The sequence below is a fragment of the Oncorhynchus mykiss genome, chromosome 5 (assembly GCF_013265735.2).
Source record: "Oncorhynchus mykiss isolate Arlee chromosome 5, USDA_OmykA_1.1, whole genome shotgun sequence".
NCBI classification, from domain to species: domain Eukaryota; kingdom Metazoa; phylum Chordata; class Actinopteri; order Salmoniformes; family Salmonidae; genus Oncorhynchus; species Oncorhynchus mykiss.
The window spans coordinates 47150448-47162348 of record NC_048569.1 but is presented as its reverse complement, the minus strand read 5'-3'; the positions used below and the strand labels follow the sequence as shown (position 1 = coordinate 47162348).

The window sequence follows — 11901 nt, the reverse complement described above, 5'->3', positions numbered from 1 at the left end:
CCGGGTTGGATTTACGTATTTTCATCGGAGCTGTTTTTTTTTCTCCAGAGTTCCCAGTCGTCTTGAACTCACTGATATTTGAGATTTCCCAGTTCCGAGTTTCCAGTTGTTTTGAACGCGGTAGAAGTTACGCTGGATTGACAGCATGGCGAATGTTGAATGTTTATCCTTTTAAACTTGGAAAAGAGACCCTTAAACCCAGACCTGGACCTCACACCCAGTCCACTGAATAGCAGTTGGTGATTGCTTTGCAATGCTTACAGTTAGCCACTGATTCCTTCCAAACCACTCATTGTTGTATTTTCGTAATGTTTATGGCCGATGAGCACCTACGTTTTATCTCTAATCTCTCTTCATATGACAAGGATTAAAAAGGATTTTCCAGTAGATTGTTGACTTGATTCATGATGATGACTGCTAGTTTGTGACTGCTTGATCAGTCCATTCAACGCTACAGTAGATATAACATGATTTGAAAACATTGTATCTGTGGCCAATGACCTTGAGCCTTCTTGGATGGGCACTTATAATGTAACTATGGCAGCACCCGAGGGGCATGCATTTTCAAGCACCTCGTAGATTTTGTCCCCATGAGTGACAGAACCCTGAGCCAATCACAACGCAACTAGAGAACATTGGCAACCCCTACGCTGGCTGCTTCACCACCAAAGAAAGCACTGAGCTAGTATTTTTTACATAACTGATATGTGTCACGTAGTAATGCCAAAATAACATGCAAAACATGCACACACAAAAAAGCTAACAGGTGGGGCCCTGACGAGCACCTATTTCACATCTCATCCTTTTTCGTTTTCCTTGAAGTGCAATGCTGAGTGTTTACCAGATGGCGACGCTGCAGAATATTACTTACCATGTCAACTGACGAGGAGTCGCCTCATGATGAACTTTGACCTCGTGCTGGCACGCGGATTTTCTGCTGTGGAACAACGTGGATAATGCAAAGTAGATGATTTAACGTTATATTTTAACTTGAAAATACATATGAGGTGTTTTACTTGAACGCGTTAACCATATCCAATCTATAAGGTATGCCATTACAATTTATGATGTTTGCCTTGAGAACGTGTCCAACGTTAGCTAGCCAGTTATGACACTAGCTAATGTATTTCAATACTTTCTTTACATGGTTGTTATATTAGCAAGGAGGTTCTCATCCATATTCTTGCCTTCACCTAGCTACCTATTTTGTCTAGATGGGGAAACCGCCAAAAAAGAAGAACCTTGCTGATAAGGTTCGCAAGACCAAAACTTCCACCGAGATAAAAAACAACCCATTCGAGGTGAAAATCAACCGGAAAAAGTTTGACATCCTCGGGCGAAAAAGCAAGCACGACGTCGGTCTGCCAGGTGTATCCAGATCTAAAGCCATCAACAAGGTAGGTGGTTGTAATGAAGTGTTTATGTACACATGGGGCTTTGAAGATAACATATGCTGAGATGGATGTAAAGTATCTAGCCTGGCTTCAGATTTGTACTCTCTTACCAACTTCCTATGGTCGTTGTCCATATAAATTGACCAAAGGAGTTAACAAGACAGCGTAAACAGATCTGGGACCAGGCTAGATGGATCCTAAAGACGCCCGTAGTAGACTAACTAACGTTTGCTCCAAGCAAAAACTCGTCTTGGCGAAGGGAACTAATTGCCAGCAATAGTTGCTGCAACATTTTTTTCATTGAAATTGACCAAAAAGTCACTATTATTCGAAGGTCCGAGTCCCAAGTAGAACGTCTATAGTAGAGGTCGACCGATTATGATTTTTCAACGCTGATACTGATTATTGGAAGACCAAAAAAGCCGATACCGATTAATCTGCCAATTTTTTTATTTGTAATAATGACATTTACAACAATACTGAATTAACACTTATTTTAATTTAATATATAGCATCAATAAAATCAATTTAGCCTCAAATAAATAATGAAACATGTTCGCTTTGGTTTAAATAATGCAAAAACAAAGTGTTGGAGAAGAAAGTAATATGTGCCATGTAAAAAAGCTAACGTTTAAGTTCCTTGCTCAGACTCAGAACAGGAGAACATATGAAAGTTGGTGGTTCCTTTTAACATGAGACTTCAATATTCCAAGGTAAGAGGTTTTATTTAGGTTGTAGTTAATATAGTATTATAGGACTATTTCTCTCTATACCATTTGAATTTCATATACCTTTGACTATTGGATGTTCTTATAGGCACTATAGTATTGCCAGTGTAACAGTATAGATTCCGTCCCCCTCCTTGCCCCTACCTGGGCTCGAACCAGGAACACATAGACAACAGCCACACTCGAAGCATCGTTACCCATCACTCCACAAAAGCCGCGGCCCTTGCGGTGCAAGGGGAATAACTACTCCAAATCTAAAAGCGAGTGATGTTTGAAACAGTATTAGCGCCCACCCAGCTAACTAGCTAGCCATTTCACATTGGTTACACCAGCCATTAGGCTGATAGACTTGAAGTCATAAACAGCGCTGTGCTTGCGAAGAGCTGCTGGCAAAACGCACTAAAGTGCTGTTTGAATGAATGATTACGGGCCTGCTGCTGCTCAGTCAGACTGCTCTATCAAATCAGACTTAATTATAACATAATAACACACAGAAATATGAGCCTTTGGTCATTAATATGATTGAATCCGGAAACTATCATTTCGAAAACAAAATGTTTATTATTTCCGTGAAATACGGAACCGTTCGGTGTTTTATCTAACGGGTGGCATCCCTAAGTGTAAATATTCTTGTTACATTGCACAACCTTCAATGTATGTCATAATTACGTAAAATTCTGGCAAATTAGTTCGCAATGAGCCAGGCAGCCCAAACTTGCATATACCCTGACTCTGCGTGCAATGAACGCAAGAGAAATGACACAATTTCACCTAGTTAGTATTACCTGCTAAACTGGATCAGTAGTTATAACTAGTGATTATGATTGATTGTTTTTTATAAGATAAGTTTAATGCTAGTTAGCAATTTACCTGGGCTTCTACTACATTCACGTAACAGGCAGGCTACTCGTGGAGTGCAATGGTTAGAGCGTTGGACTAGTTAACTGTGCGGTTGCAAGATTGGAACCCCTGAGCTGACAAGGTGAAAATCTGCCGTTCTGCCCCTGAACAAGGCAGTTAACCCACAGTTCCTAGGCAGTCATTGAAAATAAGAATGTGTTCTTGCCTAGTTAAATAAAAGGTATAAAAAACATTTTTTTTAATAATCAGAAATCGGCCATTCCGATTAATCGATCGACTTCTAGTCTCAAGTCATGTCCAAGTCGTACATTATAATGCCGCGTTCAAAACAACTGGGAACTCGGAAAAATAATGACGAAAGTGATCTTCAGGTCGGAAAGTTAAAGCTCTAGAAAGAGGCCCGAGTTCCCCAGGTGGATGACATATCAATTTTTACCAGTCCAAGCTCGTTTTCTTCAGTTACCAGTGGTTTTTAATTTGTATTTTACCTTTTATTTAACTAGGCAAGTCAGTTAAGAACAAATTCTTATTTTCAATGACGGCCTAGGAACAGTGCTGTCTGTTCAGGGGCAGAATGACAGATTTGTACCTTGTCAGCTCGGGGATTTGAACTTGCAACCTTCCGGTTACTAGTCCAACGCTCTAACCACTAGGCTACCCTGCTGCCCCTAGAGGTCGACCGATTATGATTTTTCAACACCGATACCGATTATTGGAAGACCAAAACAGCCGATACCGATTAGTCGGCCAATTTTTATTTATTTGTGATAATGACAATTACAACAATACTGAATGAACACTTATTTTAACTTAATACAATACATCAATAAAAATCAATTCAGCCCCAAATAAATAATGAAACATGTTCAATTTGGTTTAAATAATGCAAAAACAAAGTGTTGGAGAAGAAAGTAAAAGTGCAATATGTGCCATGTAAAAAAGCTAATGTTTAAGTTCCTTGCTCAGAACATGAGAACATATGAAAGCTGGTGGTTCCTTTTAACATGAGTCTTCAATATTTTTAGGTTGTAGTTATTATGTGAGCTTGCAAAGTAAACGATAACAATTATTGTTCACTGAACCATTTTTGGAGCTAGATATTTATGTATGGCAATCCTCTCCCAACAATTTGACATTTGCACTCCACCCAATCTTATAGCAAATCAGCAATCTGTTCGCTTGCTCAGTGGTTCTCAAACGTTTTTACCCACGACCCCCAAAAAGGAGTGCTTCCAAGCTTACACATACTTGCCCCTGCACATGCACATACTTGTGCGCACAGAGAGAATGCACGCGCACAATCGCTGTGCAAGTGTAGCCTGCCATTACAGCCATAAACAGTGATGCATTTTCAAAATGCATGATACAGAAATTAACAGCATTTTACACCTGCTTTTTTGAGCTGAAAGTCATTCCTGTTAGCAGCCCATATCAACTAAATGTAGTAATGTATGTGTGAACTGTTTTGACTGGGAAGCATACGGTAAGCTTTACAATATCTCAAATCACAGCTAGAGTGGTTTGCAACGTGTGTTACCATGTTTCTTTGATTCTATTTATTATTGTGCCAGTGTGGATCTTATGGTTATAAAATATTCCTTTCTTCCCCCAGCGAAAAGAGACCCTGCTGAAGGAATATAAGACAAAGGACAAGGCCAATAAGTTCATAGACAAACGGTTTGGTGAATATGACACCAAGATGGACCCAGAGGAGAAAATCCTTCAGAGGTTTTCAATGGAAAGACAGGTGAGATCAATACAGACAGACATACAGTATCTCTCTTCACCCCACTGTCACTGCATGAAACACCTTCTACGGGAGTGGGCAAACTAAGGTCTGTGGCCGGCATCTTTTTTTTTTTTAGATATGATTATTTGGGGTTGTTAAAAAACACTCCAGGCCACACTTGAATGTCTAAAATGAGAGAGAATGTATAGGGACCAGGGCTCCCTTGCAAAATAAACCTTGTTCTCAATGGGACACGCTGTTAATTTTAAAAATAAAACCCCCAAAATGTTGAAATTATAATGGATTTATATATTTGCTGGCCTGCAAATTGGACATATTTTTTAACAAATCTGTGTGTCCCTTAGTTGATTTTCAAAATCCCGATGTGGCCCTTGAGCCAAGACGTTTGCCCACCCCAGCCTTACCATTGTCGATTTACAGCATATCCAATATAAAATAATTCATTAAACTAGAGTCTGTGGAGCTGCACTTTGGCTGGCCCTGTGCTCCTCTCAAATCTGTGTGTTATGTGGGTGGGTTGAGACCAGAGGAGAAGACTCATTTCCAAAGTAACATTTGGACAAATACATGTGTATTGTATAAAGATGTACCGTAGTCCATAACTTAACATGGTCCTCTCTTGATGTTTTCCCCCTTCAGCGTACCCAAGACAAGAAGGACATGTATAACCTGAATGAGGAGGAGGAATTGACCCACTATGGCCAGTCTCTGTCTGAGATGGAGAAGCTCAACGACATGGTGGACAGCGACGATGATGCAGATGAGAAAGGAGTGCTCTCAGGTGAGACACAACGGCCCCAGTCTTCACAGAATCCGGGGGAGCTGTAGACTAGGGAGAGGGAGAGAAGGGGTGGGGGGAAGTGAGAGAAAGATAAAGGGGAGGAGGGAAAGCCAGCAGGTGGTGGCGAGAGAACATAAAGATGTACATTGGCTAAGTATTTGTCTGTAAAAAAAAGAAGGTGTCACTATTGGTGACACCTGTTGAAGTAGTGACCATAACAAGGACAATATTTTCTCATCCATCTTTCCTCCAGCTGAGCTGACTGCATCCCACTTCGGGGGAGGCGGTCTGCTGAGGAGGAAGACCCAAGGGGAGAAGGATAACGGGGGGAACCAGAGAGCCAAGTCCAGACAGGAACTCATAGAGGAGCTCATCCTCAAGTCGAAACAAGAGAAGGTGAGCGTCAATCCCTCTAGTCTCATTCTAGGATGTGCCTTAATGTCTTAAGACACATTAGGAACGGTATTAAGGTTTATTCACTGAAACGTTGGTGGGAGGTCCATTCAATTGTTTGGGGAGCATCCCAAGGTTATCAGTGTGCTGCATTTTCTTCCTTTTTAGGAGGGGTTTAATACCCTTCGTCTTGACTTGGTTGTGTATTGTGGTCCACCAGATATTTGGTGAACTTTTCCAGTACTAGCAATAGCGCTACGGGTGTCTTGAGGTGAGATCAGATGCCTGACAGGTCTGTTGGTTGTCCTCAGAGGGAGAGGCAGAACCAGAAGGAGGAGTCCCAGGTGCTGACAGAGAAGCTGGACCAGGACTGGAAAAGCATTCAGGGGCTGCTGGCTCACAAGAATGCCCCCAAGGCTGACAGACTGGAGGAGGAAGACAAACCCAAGGTAAAAGAACAGGACATGCTTCCAATGGAACTTTTAATTGATTATCCACCAAGTCAAACATGTCCCTCATACAAAATATAATTAGTATCTTATTGAGTCTAACCTGTATACATCAAGGTTAAATTAAAATGTTTCCAGGAGACCTTATCTCAGGGAGATGAACCCGGATAAGTAAAATGATTGTGCCCAAGGAAAAAACCCTTTGTCTCATCTCAAATCAAATTTTATTGGTCACAAACACATATTCATCTTTGTCTCTTCCCTTGTATGTTCCAGCTGGATGAGTATGACATGATGGTGCGAGAGCTGGGCTTTGAGATGAAGGCTCAACCATCTGAGAAGATGAAGACTCCAGAGGAAGTGGCCAGGGAGGAAAGGGAACGCCTGCAGAAACTAGAGGTATGGATGTGTCTCAACACCATTTCCTTGTAATATTTTCTTTATGACCATTGATGGCTAATGGGTCTGCTTTCACCTGACCTGTCAGACAGTGATCATAGCGAAAAGGACTTGAGAAAGGGAAGGATGTTAACTATTGACACACTGACACAGTTTGTCCCTCTGTGGTTTGACCTGTCTACTGTACTGAAGCTATTTCCTTTCTGTGGTTTGACCCTTGCCCCAGGCTGACAGGCTGAGGAGGATGATGGGAGATGTAGTAGAAGACTGCACCAAGACCCAGGCTCACATGTCAGCTGACGACCTCAACGACGGCTTCATCCTAGACGGTGATGAAAAACCGACTCTGGCCTATCAGGTAAGGGACCAGGCAGGCTCTGCCTTGTCGGGGAAGGGACCAGGCAGGCTCTGCCTTGTCGGGGAAGGGACCAAGCTCGCTCTGCCTGTGTGTGGATTTTGATTTGACCTTGTGTCTTGGAGTTCAGACATCGCATCATCGCTACTCTCTCAATGGAAGGAAGTAGTAGGAAGGGTCACACATTTATTTGGACAGTGATGCTAAAACGTTTATTTTGGCTCTAATATTCCATCCTTTTTTATTTGAGATCAAATGTTTCATATTAGGCGACAGTCTAAAATCTAAATCAAATAAAATTGTATTTGTCACATGCGCCACCTTCCTGTGAAATGCTTACCTACGCCACCTTTTATTTGAGGGTATTTTCAGACATATCTGTTTTACCGTTTAGAAATAAAAGTGCCATGTATCTAGTTCACCCATTTGAAGGTGTCATAGGTGTTTGGACAAATTCAATTATTTTTAGTAAAACGTGTATTTGGTCCGATATTCCAATGACTGCATTTGCAGTTTGTTTTTGTTGTGCCCAACCGATATGCATGAAAATATCCTCAAATAGAAGGTGCCATTCTGTACTGTCCCCTCATATGGAACATTTGATCTCAAATCCAAAATGCTAGAGTATAGAGCCAAAATAAATATTTAAGCTTCACTGTCCAAATAAATACATAGGGGAGTGTGTGACACAGTCAAATTTACAGGCGTTCACTGAAAGAAGAGCACATAACAAAATTCATTTTTTTCTCGTTCTCTCTCTATAGGATGGGAAATGGAACATAAATGAGGAAGGAGCAAAGATAGAGGGGGATGACGAGGAGGAGGGTGGTGAAGGAGAGAGTGGTGAGGAGGAATCTGGTGGAGAGGAGGGCAGTGGCGAGGATAGCCACTCAGACCTGGACTCTGAGCAGGAGAGTGAGGGAGGAGAGGAGGAGGTGGAAGAGGAGGAGAAGGATGAGGAGGAGAAGGATGAAGTGCCTGCAACCAAATCTCAGCTGAGTGAGGAGGAGAGGAAGGCCCAAGCAGAGGCAGCTAAAACAGAACTACCATACACTTTCAAAGGTAAGACCCCTGTTTTATATGATCTAACTGGACATCATTTTCGGTAGGTGATAGTTTTTTGGAATATATTGGTATATAGGAAAAATAATTGACGGATTGATCTAAAATGATTTATGTTTCAATTGAAAGCTAACATTGACTGCTCTCCAGTCATCCAGCAAAACAAAACATGACTCTCCCTGGTGGTCATGCCCTGACACAACACCATCATTGTCTTGTCTGCCTTCTCCACCCATGTCCAATGTCCTTCTCTCCCCCTTGCCCCTCCTCCCAGCTCCGGAGAGCTACAGTGACCTGAAGGGCCTACTGCAGGGTCATCCTGCTGACCACCAGTGTATCATCCTTGCCAGGACACAGAAGTGTAACCATCCCAGTCTGGCTGTGGGGAACAAACTCAAACTACAAGTCAGTGTTCAGCCTGAATCACAAGATGGAATTGTTAACTGATATGCAGATGTTTTGCTATGGATCAAAATAGTTATTTGATTCAACTGCTGTGTATTTCTCACTTCCTCTTTTAGAAATTATTTGGCTTTCTGCTGGAGTATGTGGGCGAGTTGGCTTCCAGGAGTCCACCAGAACTTTCCACAATAGACAAAATTATACCGTGAGTAACGCTCTCTAGTTTTGATATGCTATAGGATTTGACTGTGCCAGGTGTATTGATTGTGATAGTGCTGGTTTGTTCTGTCTCTCCCTGCTGCTCTCCAGGCAGCTGTATGGTCTATGTCAGCTGTTCCCTGAAGCTGCTTCCAAGGCGATGCAGACGACTCTGGTTGACAGCGCACACAGGATGGAGGAGGTACTGGAGGTCAAGGGTCGGGCCGCCTTCCCACAACTAGACATGGTACCCTTGACTTTCCTCTCAAATGGTTTTGCTTCCCACTTCTCTGTTATGTTATTGCCATGGACTATCTTTTTCTGCGTGAAACACTGCTCTACATGTCAAGTCAGGAAAAAAGCCAGGGAAATGTATTTATTTATTTATTTATTTATTTATTTTATTTCACCTTAATTTAACCAGGTAGGCTAGTTGAGAACAAGTTCTCATTTACAACTGCGACCTGGCCAAGATAAAGCATAGCAGTGTGAACAGACAACACAGAGTTACACATGGAGTAAACAATTAACAAGTCAATAACACAGTAGAAAAAAAGAGTCTATATACATTGTGTGCAAAAGGCATGAGGAGGTAGGCGAATAGTTACAATTTTGCAGATTAACACTGGAGTGATAAATGATCAGATGGTCATGTACTGGTAGAGATACTGGTGTGCAAAAGAGCAGAAAAGTAAATAAATAAAAACAGTATGGGGATGAGGTAGGTAAAATTGGGTGGGCTATTTACCGATAGACTATGTACAGCTGCAGCGATCGGTTAGCTGCTCAGATAGCAGATGTTTGCAGTTGGTGAGGGAGATAAGTCTACAACTTCAGCGATTAAAAAAAATGAATAAAAATTATTTTATTTTTTTGCAATTCGTTCCAGTCACAGGCAGCAGAGAACTGGAACGAAAGGCCGCCAAATGAGGTGTTGGCTTTAGGGATGATCAGTGAGATACACCTGCTGGAGCGCGTGCTACGGGTGGGTGTTGCCATCGTGACCAGTGAACTGAGATAAGGCGGAGCTTTACCTAGCATGGACTTGTAGATGACCTGCAGCCGACTAGAGCATACAGGTCGCAGTGGTGGGTGGTATAGGGTGCTTTAGTAACAAAACGGATGGCACTGTGATAAACTGCATCCAGTTTGCAGAGTAGGGTGTTGGAAGCTATTTTGTAGATGACATCGCTGAAGTCGAGGATCGGTAGGATAGTCAGTTTTACTAGGGTAAGTTTGGCGTGAGTGAAGGAGGCTTTGTTGCGGAATAGAAAGCCGACTCTAGATTAGATTTTTAGATTGGAGATGTTTATGAGTCTGTAAGGAGAGTTTACAGTCTAGCCAGACACCTAGGTACTTATAGATGTCCACATATTCTAGGTCGGAACCACCCAGGGTGGTGATGCTAGTCGGGCATGCGGGTGCAGGCAGCGAACGGTTGAAAAGCATGCATTTGGTTTTACTAGCGTTTAAGAGCAGTTGGAGGCCACGGAAGGAGTGTTGTATGGCATTGAAGCTCGTTTGGAGGTTAGATAGCACAGTGTCCAAGGACGGGCCGGAAGTATACAGAATGGTCGTCTGCGTAGAGGTGGATCAGGGAATCGCCCGCAGCAAGAGCAACATCATTGATATATACAGAGAAAAGAGTCGGCCCGAGAATTGAACCCTGTGGCACCCCAATAGAGACTGCCAGAGGACCGGACAGCATGCCCTCCGATTTGACACACTGAACTCTGTCTGCAAAGTAGTTGGTGAACCAGGCAAGGCAGTCATCAGAAAAACCGAGGCTACTGCGTCTGCCGATAAGAATATGGTGATTGACAGATTCGAAAGCCTTGGCAAGGTCGATGAAGATGGCTGCACAGTACTGTCTTTTATCGATGGCGGTTATGATATCGTTTAGTACCTTGAGCGTGGCTGAGGTGCACCCGTGACCGGCTCGGAAACCAGATTGCACAGCGGAGAAGGTATGGTGGGATTCGAGATGGTCAGTGACCTGTTTGTTGACTTGGCTTTCGAAGACCTTAGATAGGCAGGGCAGGATGGATATATGTAACAGTTTGGGTCCAGGGTGTCTCCCCTTTGACGATGGGGATGACTGCGGCAGCTTTCCAATCCTTGGGGATCTCAGACGATATGAAAGAGAGGTTGAACAGGCTGGTAATAGGGGTTGCGACAATGGTGGCGGATAGTTTCAGAAATAGAGGGTCCAGATTGTCACGCCCAGCTGATATGTACGGGTCCAGGTTTTGCAGCTCTTTCAGAACATCTGCTATCTGGATTTGGGTAAAGGAGAACCTGGAGAGGCTTGGGCGAGTAGCTGCGGGCGGGGCGGAGCTGTTGGCCGAGGTTGGAGTAGCCAAGAGGAAGGCATGGCCAGCCGTTGAGAAATGCTTGTTGAGGTTTTCGATAATCATGGATTTATCGGTGGTGACCGTGTTACCTAGCCTCAGTGCAGTGGGCAGCTGGGAGGAGGTGCTCTTGTTCTCCATGGACTTCAGTGTCCCAGTACTTTTTGGAGTTAGAGCTACAGGATGCAAATTTCTGCCTGAAGAAGCTGGCCTTTGCTTTCCTGACTGACTGCGTGTATTGGTTCCTGACTTCCCTGAACAGTTGCATATCGCGGGGACTATTCGATGCTATTGCAGTCCGCCACAGGATGTTTTTGTGCTGGTCGAGGGCAGTCAGGTCTGGAGTGAACCAAGGGCTATATCTGTTCTTAGTTCTGCATTTTTTGAACGGAGCATGCTTATCTAAAATGGCGAGGAAGTTACTTTTAAAGAATGACCAGGCATCCTCAACTGACGGGATGAGGTCAATGTCCTTCCAGGATACCCGGGCCAGGTCGATTAGAAAGGCCTGCTCACAGAAGTGTTTTAGGGAGCGTTTGACAGTAATGAGGGGTGGTCGTTTGACTGCGGATACAGGCAATGAGGCAGTGATCGCTGAGATCCTGGTTGAAGACAGCGGAGGTGTATTTGGAGGGCCAGTTGGTCAGGATGACGTCTATGAGGGTGCCCTTGTTTACAGATTTAGGGTTGTACCTGGTGGGTTCCTTGATGATTTGTGTGAGATTGAGGGCTTTGTGAGATTGTAGGACTGCCGGGGTGTTAAGCATATCCCAGTTTA

At 43.3% G+C, this 11901-nt stretch overlaps 1 protein-coding gene across 3 annotated transcripts in view; it reads left to right on the top strand.

Moving 5' to 3' along the window:
* The first annotated feature begins 886 nt into the window (after nt 1-886).
* The window catches only part of nop14 (NOP14 nucleolar protein homolog (yeast)), a 32862-nt gene continuing 21847 nt past the window's right edge, over nt 887-11901 (top strand). The window contains exons 1-12 of one of the 3 annotated variants that reach the window (XM_021603156.2): nt 887-1047; nt 1215-1397; nt 4596-4730; nt 5373-5514; nt 5768-5910; nt 6219-6356; nt 6633-6755; nt 6982-7113; nt 7875-8172; nt 8447-8577; nt 8694-8779; nt 8884-9019. In XM_021603156.2, the coding sequence (XP_021458831.2) occupies nt 1215-1397; nt 4596-4730; nt 5373-5514; nt 5768-5910; nt 6219-6356; nt 6633-6755; nt 6982-7113; nt 7875-8172; nt 8447-8577; nt 8694-8779; nt 8884-9019 (1647 nt within the window). In that variant the 5' untranslated portion in view covers nt 887-1047. Of the gene's footprint in view, nt 1048-1197; nt 1398-4595; nt 4731-5372; nt 5515-5767; nt 5911-6218; nt 6357-6632; nt 6756-6981; nt 7114-7874; nt 8173-8446; nt 8578-8693; nt 8780-8883; nt 9020-11901 lie in introns of all 3 variants that reach the window. The other 2 variants (XM_021603157.2, XM_021603158.2) reach the window with 2 other exon arrangements.